The sequence below is a fragment of the Mixophyes fleayi genome, chromosome 5 (assembly GCF_038048845.1).
Source record: "Mixophyes fleayi isolate aMixFle1 chromosome 5, aMixFle1.hap1, whole genome shotgun sequence".
In the NCBI taxonomy this organism is placed as follows: domain Eukaryota; kingdom Metazoa; phylum Chordata; class Amphibia; order Anura; family Limnodynastidae; genus Mixophyes; species Mixophyes fleayi.
Window position 1 is genome coordinate 194833222 of NC_134406.1, and position 19336 is coordinate 194852557.

At 39.1% G+C, this 19336-nt stretch overlaps 1 protein-coding gene across 1 annotated transcript in view; it reads left to right on the forward strand.

Annotated features, from left to right (window-relative positions):
* Nucleotides 1-5665: 5665 nt before the first annotated feature.
* DIPK1C (divergent protein kinase domain 1C) overlaps nt 5666-19336 on the forward strand; it is a 77372-nt gene continuing 63701 nt past the window's right edge. Inside the window, exon 1 of the mRNA XM_075213231.1 lies at nt 5666-5844. Within this exon, the coding sequence (XP_075069332.1) occupies nt 5668-5844 (177 nt within the window). The 5' untranslated portion in view covers nt 5666-5667. The remainder of the gene's footprint in view (nt 5845-19336) is intronic.

Genomic DNA, 19336 nt, shown 5'->3' on the forward strand with positions numbered 1-19336 from the left:
GTTTGCAGACCCTCCAATGTGGTGTCTTCCACCTGGTGCATAATGTGTTCACTTCCAACTTACTATTGCTTAGGGAACTAAGTGGGAAGTTTGGGAGCACAGAGTGTTGTTCCTGGGGAAAGAGAGTCATATTGAGCAGATCTGGACCAGGTATGTTTGATTTGATTGAATAGTTTTTAAGCCAACGTTTATGTAGATCTGGTTTTGGGTATGTTAGTCTAGCAATATCCGAGTTGGGAGGTTCTAAAGATAAATAAATGCATAATTTGTGACATCTTCCTGAGAGAATCCATATTAGGAAATAAACTGTTAGTTTGAAAAGAACTAAACCCTGAAAACAGTGTTCTAGAGTTGCTGCAGAAAACATGAGATAGCACTATTAAAAAGGTATAAGCATTTGGAAATAGGGACATATAAGAAGGTTCAGTTAAATCTTAACTATGCACTTCAGTCCACAAGACCACACCAAAATGTACATAATACAAATTAAAAAGTAAAACTTAATCTGTTTAATGTGGCCTGTTTATTTGTGTCTGGATGGGAATAATATGAGCTGTAAATAACATGTTGCTGGTGCCACCAGTTGGACAGCGGTAGCATCTCAATGGTGGTAGGTGACCAAAACTGAGCCATTGGTTGACCATGCCTGAGACCACTGTTATAGTCCTTGATTGGAGGTGGAACATCCAAACAATGAAAGCATCTTCCAATATTGATGTATGAACTTTTTGAGTGGACTATTGGAGGTAAAGATAAAAATAAAGCAACCCATTTGGGCTTGCTTGTATAGTTAAGTAGGGTTTGTTGATGAAGATCAATGCATTTTTCTCTTGTTGCATTAATATCATGATCGTTATATCGCTGAGTGGCAAATGTCAATGCCATTTCATCCAATGCAAATTGTGCTAAATCATGCCTGCTGTGTAATGAGTATAGTCTTTTGTGGACAGAGGACGCCATGTCTCTTACACAGGAATACTTGGGAGGTGGCATAGGTGCTGCCTCTTGGGGGTCTCAAATATTTCCCACCAAAGGGTATAAATGAAATTAGTAAGGAAACACCCTCTTTTATATGCAAGCATCAAAAGCACTGGAGTTGTGAGGCAGTTTGTATGTGGCCTTTGTATGTTACTGTGTTTGCGTGGGTTTTTTCTGGGTTCTCCAGTTTCCTCTCACACTACAAAAACATAATGGTAGGCATCCGAGCTGGCTTGGAACTGGCGTGTGCATTCAGGCATGGAAACGATGCAAAACAGCATCATTGTCTTGTCGGATGTCGCAAGATTTTGATTCCTTAAATAACGCCCGAAAGGAGCTCCGTCGCCATTTCACAGAGAGACAGAGAAGGGATAGCAGCGTCTTTGATAGGCTCTGGTGTAGTTAGGCAGGGTTAGTATAATGATAGTCTCAAGTCACATTGCCAGTGCCAGAGCTCACCCACAACTAGGAGAGGTGTCAGTGGGCTTTGTTTAATAGGCTGGTATTGTGCTTTCCAGTCTTCATTCACAGTGTACTGTTGCAGAGCTCAGCCAGAATTAGGAGAGGTGGCACAGGGCTTTGCTTTATAGTTCAATATGCTGTTATTGTTCTTTCCAGTCTCCACTCACAGTGTACTATGCCAGAGCTCGCCCACAATTAGGAGAGTTGGCATTTTGCATTTTCTTTATAAAAATTTAATAGGCTACTATTGTTCTTTGCACCCAAATTGTACTGTGTCAGAGCTATGGATTCCCATTAGTCACCAGAAGTACAGGAGCACCAAGCAGCTGCTGGCACTAGTGATGACGATGATAATAATAATAATCCCTCTACCTCTACATCATCTGCTAAAGCATAGTGTTTGTAAGTCTGGGAAACAGAAATGTAAGAGAACACCTTTTACCTCAGTAAAGAAAAAATCACCCTTACTCAAGAAGTTAAGTGCCGAAAAAAAATTGCCAACATGCCATTCTACACCTGCAGTGGTAAGGAAAGATTCAGGCTTTCACCTTACTTTGTAGTGCTAGTTCTGCAAATGTACTTCAGACATCTTGTAAGGTCAGTGATGACAATGGAAGACCTTGTCATTCTGACTACAAAAGTGGTGCCCAAATACTTCTAAGTGTAAAAGCAGAGCAGGAAGAAAGTAGCAATGCCTTATAAGAAAATGTTGGTTCTGATCCAGATATGACACGAATACCTGAGGAGAGTATTTTCCTTTTTGATACAGTACTCACAAAGAAGCCCCCTGTCAGTATATGTTCTGATGTGTGCATGAGCAGGCCAAGTGTAGCCGATGATACCCAAATTGAGGATGCTATTTTGGAATTGCAAGAGGATGAGGGGGATATTTCTCAAGCTGATGACGGCGCTAATGAGGATGTTGATGACGATGACGTTGTTTGTGTAAGTGCTGTACCGGTGGAAGCAGTTGTTGACAGTGATACCAAGAAGCCCATTGTCATGCTTGGGCAGAATACATAAAAATCCACCTCTTATGTCTGGAATTATTTTTACCCAAATCCTGACAACAGCTGTGTAGCCATATGTAGCGTTTGTAAATCCACAGTCAGTCGAGTTAGGGACATAAACCATTTTGAGAACCTCATACATGTTACGCCATTTGAAGAGACTTCATGGGAAGCTTTTGGGTAAATCCAAAACTTATTCCCACAAAATAACATCAAGCAGTCCAGCAGTCCTGCTCTCATCTAGATCACGGCTCCTGCAATCGACACCGACAACACCATCCTCATCAATATCCTCATTAGCGATCGGAGTTAGTCCTGCATCCAAGCCGCTCGGTTGCCTAGGCAACGGGCGGGACCAGGGGCAAATGACGTTCTGGTCGGCATGACGACGGCCGGGACGCAGAGCCTGCAGGGGAAGTCAGTCACGGCGGTGCCCGGAGCCGCCGCGGCTCATAACAGCATTACAGCTGGGTGAATTCCATCACATTCTCTGTTTTGCTCACACAATAAACTTGGTGGTGCAGAGCTTCTTGAGAAATAACCGTGAGGTGCAGGAGATGCTTTTGGTGGCCCGTAAGCCATGACATTGGGAAAGGAGGGGAAATGTATTTCAGTCTTGCACAGTGGAGAATCCTTTCTGTGTTGTGCAAGGTGCTGAAACCATTTGAAGTTGTGACATGTGAAGTGAGTTCAGACACTGCTAGCTTGAGCCAAGTCATTCCCTTAACTTGAAGAACTGAAGGAGGAGATGAAAGAAAGCAATTCCACAAAGTATTTTGGCCTTGTAGATCAAGTACTTCATTTGCTTCGCCATGATCCAAGAGTTAATAAAATCTTGAAGTCGGATCACTATGTTTTGGCGACTGTGCTTGATCCTAGGTTTAAGACCTACGTAGATTCTTTGCTTCCAACTGACCGTGATCTGAAGAGATGCAAGGAGTTCCTGGTCAGCAAGTTGACCGCTCAAGTGGCCCGTGGCTTGACAGCATCTCCTCCTTCAGTTTCTCAGGCAGCTGCTGCTCGGAAGAAATTGCACTTTCCAAAGAGAAGCAGAGATGATGCAGGTGGCAGACCATAACAGTTTAACATTTGGTCTGGTTTGAAAGAATTTAGCAAAAAAAGTGTAACCTCGGCCATAACTCTATCCGATCCTACTATTAACATGCAAAGGATGGTGGAGGATTGTTTTCAAGAGTTCATTGAAATCGACATGTCAGACAGTCCCTTTCCATACTGGGAAGAAAAACAAGCAATTTGGAAACCCATGTACAAACTCGCTTTGCAATACCTAAGCTGCCCACCCTCCAGTGTGTACTCAGAAAGAGTTTTCAGCACAGCCAGGAACCTTGTCAGTGATCAACGTAGGAGGTTACTTCCTAAAAATGCCGAAAAGATGATGTTCATCAAAATGAACTACATCTTCCACGAGGAAGGCCTTTACCGGCTAATACATCCAAGTACTGACACTTTTATAATGGCGGATTCCAGCTGAGATGAATTAATAGTCAGTGATGATGATGTACACACTGATGAGGGTGAGGATGATGCTGAAGATGATGACGACAACATCTTGACAGTGTAGAATTCATTTGACAGCACTGTTGGGCTAACATGCCTTTATGACATTGATAGCTGGTTTAGTGGGGGCCCAAACAAATCAAGCACTTCAGCCACAAAAGTGGCAGCCCTTGTTCCTGAAGTGCTTGGTTTGTTAGAGATGTCAATGTCCTTTGTAAGATCCAACATATGAGTGGGTGGGAGGCCAGAAGGACAATTCCATATTGTATTACTTTTCTATTGTGAGTTTGTGACACTGGTGTGTGGCAATGTTTTCTAGATGTCTCATTGCTCTGTCGCTTAACATCCAGCCAGCTCGCTGCATTATTTGGCTGAAAGTGTATGAAAAGCACATTGTGACCTGTAAGATGGTAAAAATTGAATGGAAATGACTGGAAATTAGTGTTAGTGAGGTTAATAATAATGTAGGTACAAAATAATACCTAAATTATGTGATTTTAGCCCAAAAAATGGAATTTTGTAATAAATGGCAAAACAAAACCAAAACCAAAACCAAAACACTCAAGGACGGTTTTGACAAAACCAAAACCAAAAGGTAATCCAGATCCAATACCAAAACCAAAACACGGGGGTCAGTGAGCATCACTAGTATATATATGTATACATATGTTATATATATAAATAAATAAATAAGCAAGTGTAATTTAATACATATTGTACAAAGAAAGCAATAATAATATGCTCTGTACCACTCAGGGGCAGTAAAGGAGCTAAGTATATTATTCATTTATGAATTTCTCCCAACTCCCAAAAGTCTGTTGGCATACGCTGAGCATTCTTTTTACTGGGAAGGAATATTTATGTGATTTAATCTCTGCACAAATATAATTTTCACACATTCAAGGTTTTAGAAAATACTGTGTCTGTAGAATAATTGCATTCCAGTTCCAACTAATGAGGCTAAATACATAATCAAAGCAGTTCATTAACATCCCTACAAGCTAATAGTTTTAAAAAAAAGCAACTCAATTATACCATAGGCACTGCAATAGAAACACCATCAGTATATTTTAATACAGAAGAAAACTGTGTGCAGTTTTAAAGACATAAAATGCATGTGGTAATGTCCCCAGCATTTGTAGAGTAACATAATAGCAGTATTGTGTGGAGACTGATATCTGTGGGCACAGACTCAGAAGAATTCATTGCCAGATCCATCAGTCTCCTTGACATCTCTATACACGTCTCCTCATGCGGCCATCTACACAGAGGAGACTGACAAGTGGAGCTCTACCCAGGGGCTCAAAACTCCCTTTATTCTCCTGTGTGAACCTAACAGGCTGCCTGTTAAGTGGGATTTCTAGTTTACACTGCAGAGAGCATGAGAAAGAAGGCGGAACTACGTGGCTTCAATTCAATAGCAGTTTTCAGCTTTCTCGCAGAAGCCCCAGCACATTAGTTAAACAGGTCCAGTTGCCCATGTAGAAAGCAGAGCTGGTTACTGCAGAACGCGGTGGGGATGCTACGGCAGCAGAGGGGGGCTGCCCGCCAGCAGGGGGCTTCCTGTGACCCCACTGCTACTTTGTAGGTGCTTCTCACAGACTCTCTATTTATGAATTAAAAAGTGCTACAAGGCAGCAGAAAACGGTCAGGAACCCGGATTACCATCAAAGAATGGCAATATTGTACTGATTCTACCATGAGGATATTCACTGTCAAATGGCTGAGGTTAAAGATCTGGAAGAAAAACACTTTATTTTTTCTGCTTTTCTGGGTTTCCTGCTGGATTTTCGTGAATACTTTTCTGTTTGTTCACCGGAGCATGTTTTCAGATCACTGCACCGATGAGGAAAGTAGGAAGATTCTTGCAGGACTGGTATGTAAGAAAGTACAGTTGATTAACGCAATAGTCACATTTTAGTGATAATACCGTAGTTATAATCCCAATAATGCAGTACTGGCTTGTATTGTCCACATAAATCCGTTTTATGGCTGTGTCAACTCACTATAGTCTTAGTCGTGACACTTTTCTTTTCCTTGTCGCTAGGACAACAAAACTATTCCACTGACTTGCTGTACTATATGCTTCACTTTCTGGGTTCAGTTCCCTAATTATATATTGTATCAGTCTAATATGAGGACAACATATTCATATTTTTCATTTTTAATGTAGAGGTTATAATTATTATGCTGTATGTGTGCACAGCTGATAAAATAAACAGTAACATCTGGATTATTAATAATCCATATTTTGCACAACTCAGTTTGAAATGTATTATTTTTCAATGCTAAAGTCTCATCTTGATTCATGTTCCTTAAGAGGAGTCCCTGGCTTTAGTTTCTAATGGAGATGGCATATTGTATTAGCCAGAGCTTGTTCTAAGACTTATTGATTCACAGTTCTAAATACAGTATGCTAAGCAGTTATAGAATGTTGCATTTCATATTATTTAGTATCTCACAAGAGCATGGCAAACTTGACATATTATAACAAAGTGCAAACTCTACAGTGTATATCCTTGCAGTGATGTAAAAATATTTTGACATATATGGAATAATCAAATTTTGTTAGATTTTTTTGTATCATCTACACAATTAGTATTATTATTAATATTAATGTTATTTTCATGATGTTGTATAATTAGCACAAATGCGCTGGACAGAAAATTAAAGTGTCAAAAGAGCTTAGACAGGTTACACAGAAAATTAAAGATGATGCATGCCTAGGGTCACCCCCAATTATCTGAGATTGTACATGTCAATATGTGTCAAGTGGGCTTTGCTGAAGAGGCATTGCATCAAAAGAGCATGGAAAATCTAATGGGAAATGTTCTTAAGAGAAAACTAGAATAGAAGAAATAAAAATGAGGTTGGGTGAGGTAATACACATACTCTTTCTAACGTTCTCTAGGTTTGTTTTACATTGTAAATTTATTACCTTTTTGGTGCATTTTGGTAAGTAAAGAGGTTGTTGCATTTACATCTCTTGGGCATCAAGATCCCAACACAGATAACTTGGAAGTTCATGGACTCTTTGGGGTCTATTTATTAAGACCACTCCGATAACTAGATTTTCAATCGCTGTGTACAGGGTCGCCTGGAGGAATTTCTGTCCCAAGACAGCAACTTCTTGTAGCCCCTTCCATAGCTACCGAAAGGGTGTCACCACACCAGGTTGGTGACTCCACCCATTACACAGACAGGCCAGGCCCCATAGGCAGGCACCTACACTCCCACTCTCATGACTTCTGACTGTTTTGTAGCAATAGAAAATCTGTCATTGGGCAAATTATTAAGAAAATGTCACCGGTGCAATTGAGCGATGTTCAGCTCCCCCTGTGATATTGGCTGTCACTCAGTAAGAGGAGTCTTACTAGTTTCCAAGCCAGTACTTGGGCTTCCAGTTCCAGATTCTACAAGAAAACAAAGCTAGAAAAAAATAAAAAAAATAAAAAAATCAGAAAATAAATAATTTATAAAAACAAAAAATGCTTTATTTTAATACTAAAGCATTTTTTCCTGTGGGTGCCCCTGGATAACTGACCCTGAGATGCTGTTAGCAAACAGAGGACAAAGGGGGTACTTGTGCCGCTGTTGTCCTTGGTGAATAGGCTTCTCCAAGAAACCCATAGCTACAAGCCTTGGATAGCCTTTTACAGGACGAGGGCTTAGGTAAATAGTGAGAATCCCTAAATCCTAGAAAAACATTTTGTTGCAGGATTTAGGGCTTATCTCCCTATAATAAATAGACCCCATGATCAGCGAAGAAAAGGGATAAATTGGTGAGAAACATTCTATGATGCTTGTTGACTATAGGTAGAATACAGGAGTTCTAGAAATTGGTAGTGTTGTTGGTGTGTAACATTCTATATGTCTATGTGCAATAAATTACTTCTTTGTTTTTATGTATTTTTTTATGGTTGAAATCTGACTACTGAAATAAGCCCAGTGCTTTTAAAAATATAAACGTTTTTTGAAAGCTGAACTCCATGTATGAGACACATACATATGGTTTTGATAAAATGGTAATATATACTGATTTACATGAGTTCTACAATCACTGCTTCATTGCTTAGCAGTTGCCGTGATTACCTCTATTAAAGTGGAGGTACTGTGATCTGTATACTGAGAGCAAATAAAATTCTGTTATCCTGGAAAGTACTCAGCTATATCCATTTGTTAAATTGTGACATGTGAGCAGTTAAAGGAGATTAACATAGATCTATAGGGACATACAGTCAAGTCAATGATTTGGAATGTGGAAATGACTTCCACAAAAATATTTTAGTGTGCTTTTACACAACTTAAAGCAGCATTTACACTTACCTGATACATTTTTGCTTACCTGCTGCATAGTGAAGCTCCAAGTATTGCACACTGAACCTCCTCAGTTCCTGTACAATAGCCCCCACAAGTCTATTTTTTTTGCTCACAACTTTATTATTGGTGTGGAGGCAGGAAGTAAACAGGAGGACCTATAAGAAGCTGCACTCTCAGTCATTGCGGCTTCTTATTGGTCCACACAGTTACACCCTCCTCCAGCTTCAACACGGGAAGGTAGACAAACGTTCTGACAAAAAACAGCTATAGAGACATAGATGCCAATTCCGCTTATAACAAGCAGAATTGGGCTTCTTTTTTTGTGAAGTTGCAGGGTTTTTTTCACTGCCGCGGGTAGCTTGTTTTTGGACTTGGACAAGTTCTCCAAGTCCTCAGGCTGCATAATTGTTTTTTTTTTTCCTCTGTTACCATTTTGTGATTGGTGCATTCAGTTTTTGTGGGCGGGTTGTGCAGCGAATTCCTCCAATGAAGTGGCGCTTTGTGGGTGGGTGGAGTCAGAGGAGGACGTGGAATAAATCACAGAAAGACGGATCTACAACAACCTACTGAAATAAGTGCTGTGACAGACACACGATTGCTGCACTTATAGCAGGTAACACTGCTATATAACACCCTCCCCTCCCATTCAGTAATCTGCTCATGTCAGAAAACTGCTTTCAGAGCCCTATTTTATACTGTTATATCATGGGGCTGTGTGGTATAGACATACCAGTGTCCTAAATTACAGCATTTGCTTTTTCATTTGCCATATCAGTGTATAAATGTGTCCTCTTGTGTTTTATAAAGGTTTTCTAAATGGATGTAGAAATTAGTGTTATAGAAAAGGACGGTCCCCTGCTTGGCTTTTTTGGGCTCTTTAGGATTGGTTTAGGGTTGGTTTGGGCTTGTTTTTCAATAAGCGGTTGCTTGTTTTTCATTTCAGAGTTGGCAACCCCTGTACAGAGATCAGTCCCTGGGGCCCCAGTGAGGGGTATGCTAGGTATGGTCATTTTTTTCAACCCACCTCAGAAAATAGCTGTAAAATAGGTCTGGTAATGAGCACAATGAGCAAAAGTTCTAAAGTCAGTCAATTATGGTTATGTTTCATAGATGCAGTTTCATCAGGAATAACATATTATTAACCTTTTAAAGCAAATGTTATATATATATATATATATATATATATATATATATATATATATATATATATATATATATAATATTCACTAGGATATTAGAGCTAGCATAGTTTACAAATTTATTTGATGGGTTTTCTATGGAACATTGGAAAATATAAGAAACAATTACACTTTCCTGATTCCTCCCAAACTACTTTCAGGCAAGTTAGTCTAACTCCGGGAATGTACCTGTGATCAGCTTATAGGGTCCAGAAACAAGGTGCACTACAATTCAGTTTTAGGAACGTTTTTTCCTCTTAAAGACAACTATACATAGAAGCAGGTCACCCATCTACACAATTCCTTAGAGTGGGAGAAGGTAGATATAATATAAGGCAATGTTCGGCCCACTTGCATTCTTGTTTATATAAAAGTATGTTTGATTATAAGGAGGAGAGGTCCAAGGAGAAGGCAAGTAGAGGGAAATGATGGGTAGATATTGATACCTAATTTATAACATGTATTGCCTGCATCTCTGTAGCAATAGGTCATTTGTAATAGCTAGTATTAGATAACTGCTGAGAAAAGCAGGGAAACAGTGTTCCCCAATCTGGAGGCAATTACTGGTAACTCCGAAAGGATGTCAGCTGGCTTTCGACAACAAACACAATTTGGAAGGCGCTGCTCATGCACTGGGTTACGTAGAGAGTAATTTACAGTTGGTAGTATGTAATTTTTTTTTTGGTGGTAGGTTTGTATTCCCATACTGCTCATGAGCACCAAAAATGGGTACACAGTTTTTTATTACATATCTTGGATGTCCTTATGCCGGAAGGGGTGCGGGCAGGAGCTGGCTAGCATAGACTAAGTACCGTAAAGGCATGTTCACGTACTTGAGACACAATTCCAAGTGGACAGATCCACAGGTACAACTTTTAGGAGCCTCCAGTTGATAGAACTTACAGTTAGCTTTGCAGACTATTTTATAAGAAGTTGCAGCCATCTATTCACTTTAGTTATTTGACATTTCAATTTGGATTATTGCAGGAAGTTTCCCATTTAAGTTTTATAGAGGAAAGTAACAGTTATTTGTATTTCATTTAATTTGTATTTTTTGTGTTTAATTTCATGTTATATTGAAAATGTAAGTTTAGCATTTGATAATAACTGTCAAGACAATTATCTCTTGTGTATATCATGTGTAATACTTCATTCCATCATTATATTGTGTATAAATAGCAGAATGCAGTTACTAATAACACTGTAAAGGCACAATTATATGCTGTGAATACACTATCGGTAAAATATTTACACCTGATGTATGATACACTTGATGTATGCCTGGCCCAAATGGTACTGTTTAAGTTATTAGGTGCAAATTTGCACCTGTACAAACAATGTTGCAATGCAAGGACTGCAAATATTTTTTTTTACTGCATACATGGACAATACTGCCTGCTTTTGCATTGGGCAGCTTTATTTTTATACTGCATTTTAGAGCGCATCTAGAAAGTGCCCGGGTCTCAATTCTAAATTTGTCTGCACATTTTAAATTTGTACTCCTTGCAGGACAACATGGACAAATTTGCAACTCTAGATGGATTTACTTATAACTATAAATCAGACTCATAGGGGTCTATTTATAGAGAATCGGTGTTAAGGAAGATGAATCTTCTTCATAGTAATTTAAGATTAAAATTTTTCCAGGACAGTTCAGTGATGTTCAGCTCTCCAGTCATAGTGGCTGGCAGCAGTAAGAACTCTTACCCCTGACCAGGCCAGTTTGGGGTCAATCTGGAATGGCTTGCTGTTCCAAATTCAACAACAAAAAAAGTTGTATAGAAAAAATAAAATAAAATAAACTTTATTTAATTAAAAAATAATGCTATAAAGCATTTGTCATGGTTGGCACTGTGACTATCTCCATCCTGAGATGGCGATAGCGATAGCAATAGGGAGTACGGCAGTGGTACTTGTCTACTTGTCTTGCATGAGTAAGGTTTGCTGGAGGCCTCCGGTGTAGCATAACACAGTGATACCTTGCAATTGCTTTCACCACCAAAGGGGCTTTGTTAAATACGGTGAAGGTTTTCGCTAGATTTAGGGCTTTTCACCCAATCATAAATAGATCTCTTACCAATATTTTTTATAAGAGAGAACATAGCACAGTATTTTTTGAAATGTGATTGCACAGAACAACTACCAACAACCTGTCTTGTGGGTAGTGCAATAGGGCAAACATCCTGTTTCTTTCCATAGCGCAGTGATACAGTGATACAATTCATCACATGTTATCATAACTTTGAATTCAGCAGTATAAGTAGATCAAATGGACTCCATAGGGATCTCTTGTATCTTACTAAACACTACTATTGCTGAGAGATATGTTTTGTATTCATTAGTGTGTGATGTGGTGAACATTTTAAGATATTTAAGAATGCAATAGAATAAGTATACCCTACATCTGCTCCCTATATAGCCTGGAATCTATTTCAATTTGCTCAACCTCATCTACAAAGCCCTCGACATACCCCTTCACACATCTCATACCTCATCTCGAAAATACTCTACCTCACACCCACTTAGCTCTGCCTCACCTATTCTCTGATGACCACCTCTCACTCACACCTATGAAACTTCTCCTGTGCCACTACCCACTTAGAAAATCCCAACCATGCCTGATTAGACTATCCCCAGCTTTCAAATCTTTAGGAGGTCTATTTATCAAAGGGAGATAAGTCATAAATCCGGCTAAAAAAAATTGGCTATTTCTAAAAGCCCACGATAAGGACTATCACAGGCGGTAGCCTACTTAACAAGCTCAGCAATGTAAAAAAATGTTTTATTATTAAAATAAAGCATTTATTTTTTTAATTAACATATTTTTTTTTTATTGAATCTAGAAGCCCAGGTCAGGTCTCAAGTTCATGTGCAAGCCGGCTCAGGCATGTGCAGATTGACCCCAGGCTGGCCCAGTTAGCAGTAAGACATCTTTTACCACTGCCAGATAGTATTGCCAGGAAGATGCTTTAGCGACCTTTATTGGATAACTTGTGCGAATAATGATAGGAAACTTTCAGAAATGCAGGGTCTTGATAAATAGACCCCTTAATCTCTCTCTGAAAACCTGAAAAAAACATATTTACCTCAAATACAATGGAGAAACAGTTAATAGAAATGTTACCACAACCTTGTGGTTAGTCTACAGTAGTGCTATAGTTAAAGTAGCACATTTTCCTAATTTCAGTACAGTCTGTGAATTTTTATCTACACATTTTTCTTGTTAGCAGTGTCCAGACTGGTTTAATGTTTAGAATAGGCAGTAGGTAGAGAGGTTAAATATTAAGAACTGGAATTTAGGGAATATATTTTATTGCTATATAGTGCATAGAATGTGAACCTATCACTGCTGTCAGCTGTTTGCCATTAAATACTTTTACACATAATAAATATGCACAATACCTATCATGTATTAAATAGGATACATAAATAAAGTAACCTAAAAGTTTCAGGAAACATTTAATAAATTGTTATCAATATTTAGTATTTTCATATATTACACCAAGAGTAATCTTTGCTATAAATTAAGAGGGGGGTATTCAATGTCAGCGAGTTGTTTTTTTTACCGCGTTAAGTCATTTTAACGCTGTTTTTTATAATTTTTGAGCGGGTTAACTTTACCCAATTCAATTCCATTTTTAACACTACATTTTGTTTCAACTGTCCTCTCACGCTCCAATAGAAGGTCTATTGAAAGTATAGGGTGTGCGAGAGGCAGCCGCGTTAAAAGCTAATCAATTTTTTTTAACGCGGCGGGTAAAACAGGAAAATATGCTGTTTTATCTCGCACCTCTTTGGGGTGTGTTAAAAATAAAAAAAACTCTGAAAAGTATTTGAAATCATGTAAAAATGTGGAAAAAAAGATAAATTTATGTTTATCATTAATGTCTGTGCCTGTGTAAGTTGATTTTCCTGTGGAAAAATAATGAAATAAAAAATAAAAAAATCAAATCAAATCACTAATTAATTATATTTATGTATGTTTTTGGTACAAATATGAATGTATTAATGTGTTTTGACATGGTATAGATGATTGTATGGTAAATAATAGTTCAATTAAAAAATATGCTAAAGAAAGTACTGTAATGTAGATATTATCAATGTGTAATGCAATCTAATGTATGGAAATGTATGCAAAACCTTTTTTTTTTGTGTTATACATGACTGCGTTAAAACTCCCCTTCACTCCCGTAAAATTTCGCAAGCAAAATTTTTAACACGCGGGGGCAGCGTTCCCTCTTTTTCAATTGAATTGCACGAGTTTTCCCGCTGCGCTAACTCAAAACGGTCGTTATTGCCGTCAAAAATCCACGGGAGATTTTTATTTCTTTTACACGGCAGGGAAAAAAAACTCGCTAACAATTGAATATTTCCCAGTAAATGGATTTAGAGTTAGGCATTTAGAGTTGGCAAGAGTTAGTAATGGGAGCTGTGTTGATAAACAGTATGTTTTGGTGCATATTAAACCTTAAATGTTACTTTATTATCTTCAGCACTTGAGGTATTGTACAAACAGGAAAATGTATAGCCTGCGGTCGCTAATACATAAGTAATGTGTACTGGCTCACCAAGGTCAAGCAGGTGTCAGACGTAGCATTATGTTGTCTTTTTATCTTTTGTGTCAAATTGCATGTCTGGACACAAATACTACCTTGTCATTCATGCATTACAAAGGCATAACAACATTACAGTTGTGTGAAAGCTGGTAACTTAAAAGTATCTAGCGACAGCATATGGATGTAAACCCATGTGCACAAGATCTTAAGGTGGGAGTAAGTAGAGGTGGGGCCATGAGTGAGCGGAGATATATCGGGGTGATGGGGGAACACATGCATTCAGTGTGAAATTCATGCAGTTCTGCATGATTGTGGACACTCATGCAAAATGCATAAATTTTACAGAGAGTAGGGAAAATATTTTTTGTTGGCTTGCAAGAAGCCATATTTACTTTTTAAAAAATGTTATTTCATTTTTTTAAGTATAATTATGTATTTTTTACTTTTATGATTTAGGATAAAAGATGGGATGTATAGAGCTATTTTGTCTATTCTTAGTACATTTGGAATACTGCAGGAAAGAAGATTCCCATTTGATTTTTTAAGGGGAAAACAACAAATATTATTTAAGTATTTAATTTGTATTCATGTTTGTATGTAATAACATTTTATTTGGAACATGCATTTAGTTATGTCTGTCAAGACACTCTTGTGTATATGACACTTCAATACATTATTTTATAAATAGGGTACGGCAATTTCGATTTACTACTAACACTGTTGAGCCACATCTCTACACTTTCTCTATGCTATCTTGACTATATCATTGGGCAAAGATATACACACTGTCATGAGCCGCGGTTGTTGGGGCTCCTTGATCCCTCCTCAAGGGTGGGTACTATCACGAGCCGCGGCGGCTTCAGGCACTGCCGCGACTCAATTCTTGCTGTGCCCCGAAGTCCTGGCCGTCGCCATAACGACCGGGACGTCACTTCCGCTGAGTCCCGGCCATTGCCAAGGCAACGGTCGAGGCGCTCTGTGCTACATCGCTGCGTCACGGCGTCCAGTACAGCCGGGCGTGCGCGCAATACTAATACTCAGTGCCCAGCTGGGCTGTCCTTCCCTCTGATACGAGGGATTATTCTATTGGGCCACATCACATATATAAGGCAGGAAGGGGCAAGCCCTCCCTGCCGGTTATAGTTCCTGCTTTGCTGCTACTAGCCTGCTATATTTCTTGCTCCTGTGGATTTGATTATTTGTTGCGGACCTTTGCCTGATACCTGACTTTGTTTGATTGCCTGTGCCCCTAGACCTTTTGCCTGGACTCCTACGCTGCTGATTTGCCTGTGACCTTTGACCTCAGTTTTGTGTACTGGATATTCTGTCTGCTGCCGGCCCTCGACCCTTGCCTGGATTTCACCCTGCGAATCGCTCCTGTACACTATCGCTGGGTTCTCCCCAGTCAGTGCGCAACTCACGACCCTCTGCTGTCTGCGGCCATGTCTGTCCCCACCACTAGGGGCTCCAGACTCCAGACTTCTGAGTAGATTCCGGGTTTTGCGTTGCTGGTTGTTGTGGTTCCTAACACACACTTGTTATTCCTGATTTACACCCGGTGCAAATTCTAGTGTTGTACAACTGGACCCTTCTTGAAATGTGTAAGACTGTACATTTTTCTTGCATGCATTTTTAACTTTGTAGGTTCTGGGCTCAATTGTTTTTATAATTATATCAAATATTATTTTGTATTTATTTATTTGACATTCTATTACAGCAAAGAAAGCATACAGTGATGGAAAACTAAAAAACCTTTTACTTAGCTTTCAGTGACAGTGTGCAATCATAGCAAAATTACAGTTCTATCTCTGCTACACCAATTTTGGACAGAAGTGCAATCTTTTTCTGTGCTCGAGAAGAGGCCCCGCAGAGCAATTGTGGAATGTGGTGTTGTGGTTGAATTTCTAAATAGGCAAAAGATCTTAGTGATATTTTTCTTGGTCCTGTTTGTAAGCGTTCCACAGCCTGCCCTTTTGCACTAGTCATGTGTCAAACCTGAATGGATACGCAACTGTATTATTTGCCTTAACTATATTTTTTTATGACTTTGTTTTTTGTAAATGTTAGACTACCAATTACTTTATACTATTATTTGCTATATGGTGCAATGTTAGCTAGTAAAAACTTGTCTAACCATGCCACAAACAAGACCAGAAACGTTATAGGCGGAGACTCAGAGACCAGGCAGCAGGTGCCTGACATGGGTGCGCAGGTGGAGAGTATAGTGTTGGCAGGAAACCACAAGGAAAGAGGAAAACACTAGCAAATAGGGCCCTGCCTGTGAGAACTTACACTCTAGCTGGTAGGGGTACACACAATGAGTGGATGAATAGGTGTGGGAGGGCAGTAGGGGATGAGTACGGTGCAGTAGGTGTGAGGAATCAGTTAGCCGGAGGGCTGATAGACTAATACTTAAGGTCTGTAGTTTTTACAGTGATTGTATACCTCCCAGTTTTTTAAGTTGGGGAATCGGAACAACATAAGAGAAGGTGATGTAGCCCACATTACAAAAGGGAGTAGCCACGCATGTGTCCAGAGCTTCAGTGCAGCGCGCACCTCCTGCTTGTATGGGCAGAATTGAAGGGGCATCTGTTAGAGGGTAAGACCAACCAGTTGTTTAAATTTGGATAAAACTCCTAAACCGCAGGACAGTCCCGATTTGAGGGACAGTTGGGAAGTATGTTTCTGTTACATGTAGCGTGTGTCTGTTTTTGTCCTTTAATATCATGTAAATTAACCATCTCAATACACAGGACAACTCAGTGAATCATATGTTATCATAGCATTGAACACAGCAGGACATGTAGGTCAGAAGGTACAGAGTGATAATACCAAATCAAAAGTTATATTTGCATATTATTGGGGCTTCTTTTTCAAAATGCTTATCTCAGAAGAAAAGATTTCTAGGCACTGCAATTTGACAATCAAACATTGGCAATAGAATAATGAGACCAATATTGAGTGTGCGGACCAATATATAACTAAAACAGACCTGGTAAAGGATAACAATAACAATACAACAGAGCAATTAATATGATCAGTGTTAATGATTAGAAAAAGGGGAGAAAAGAAGGAGAGAACAGTAGGTAGGGAATGAAGAGTTGGGAGGGAGGGGTGTAGGACAAGCAGGAATAAAGCGAAATCCTAATTATGCTAGATTAAGGAAATTGGTGGATGCCTTATTTTGTCAGGGCCAGGAGAGAGCAAGTTTATTGGTGCTAGTAGGGAGGCTTTGCCTGTAGGGGATCTTCTCACTGTGTATTAGTCAAGGAGGAGACTTGGGTAAATGAGGAGGGCCAGCATCTGCTCTCTACAAAGGAGCCCATACCAATGTAAATGCATGGCCTCTATTATGGAGGTAATAAGTAATTTCCTCCTTGGCTGTTATATGCCAGATTTTCTTTTTAAGACCTAAGAAAGATGGAGTGGGGAGAGGATTGTTTCAATTTTTAGCTAATAGGGACCTAGCCGCTGCTAAGATATGTGAAGCTAGTTTGTTTGGAAAGTTATCAAGATCTTGGTGAGGATAACATAGAAGAAACGCCCTTTGCTACCAGAGCTTCAAATAAGCTTTTTAAGAATGTGTGGATTTTGTCCCAGTAGGGGGGAATTATGGATTAGGGTGCCGTTGTAGCCACAATTCATCCAACAGTTGGGTGAGGCAGAAGAAAAATACTACTTAGCCTCACTGAGGTGTGATACCACCTATAGTGTAATATGTAGGAGATAATATACAAAAATGAAAAAAAAACGTCCGCGCAAAATAGAATGGCTGCTGCTAATTATACAAAAATTAGAATACATCTGATTTCTAGAACATAGCATATAATAAAACAAAGTATAACATACAGCGCTAAACTTTTGCTTATAAGGATGTATGGTAAAGTCCAAAAACTGTCTATGAGTCCATATAATTACTTGATCCAGGAATTAGTCAAATAATTTGCTCAAATGTATCCCCATTGGATGCTTCAAATCTCCATATATACTGGAATCAAATACCAGTACTTAAAAGGATAAAATCCTACTGGTCTATAATATCCTCAAAAATAAAAAGGAAACATGTATCAGAATTTATCAAGTAATATTCCCCTTATTTAGACACACCCCGTGTATTTTACACTCTGATTTTTAAGGGATTTGTGAAGTCAAGAACCCATCCACGTGATTATACAGTGGGTCATGCAAGGAAAAAATGTGACAATAGGCATATATTTACACCATGGTATACACTTACACAAATGATGGTATAATTCGCCACATAATCATCATAATATATGAGGTTTCCTTAATCTTAGTGTAAATTGAACTCTTAGCGATTCCCAGTCTCATGTACTCCCAGGCCTCCTTATCTGGAAGGGGGTCAAGGTCTCAAGGTTTCTAATTCCTCCGCATGATAGCTTTGCCTAGGCAGGGCAATGCATTAAATTTGTGATATACCTTTGCATGTAGGGTGACGTCTGCAATGAGTTCAAAAGGGGTGAGGTCTCTAAGAGTGTGGCTGACGGTAGAGAATGCTAGAAATTTTGTATCTGCAAGTATTCAAATGGGCTTTGCATATGAGAAGATTACCTCTGCTGGAGAAATAGTGTTATGAAGGCCCCACTAACTCTCCCGTAAATTCTGGGAGAGTAGGCAAGTGTGACTGTAAGACTAAAAAAACCCTTTTACAGCGGTGATGGGCAACCTGATAACCTTCATTACCCTTAATCTCAGTAATCATTTTAGTCCAATCAAAGAAAGACATCAATCTGTAATAACACATCATCAGCCATTTTCATGTAAGATAAATAAGTGTTACAAGCTTTAATAAACAAATACAATGTGTTCTGGATGAACATATTTTCCACCTACTTTTGAAAGTAAAGTATAAGACTGGAATAGGCACAACACAATTCTGCAGGAAGGTTTTCATCGTTCATCATCATCATCATCTATTTATATATATATATATATATAGCGCCACTAATTCCGCAGCACTGTACAGAGAACTCACTCACATCAGTCCCTGCCCCATTGAAGCTTAGAATCTAAATCCCCTAACATACACACAGACTGAGAGAGACTAAGGGCAATTTAATAGCAGCCAATTAACCTACCAGTATGTTTTTGGAGTGTGGGAGGAAACCGGAGCACTCGTAGGAAACCCACGTAAACACGGGGAGCACATACAAACTCCACACAGATAAGGCCATGGTTGGGAATCGAACTCATGACCCCAGTGCTGTGCGGCAGAAGTGCTAACCACTTAGCCACCGTGCATTCTGTTGCACTTGTTGTTTTTATATACTACATAATAGAAAATTTCTCTGGA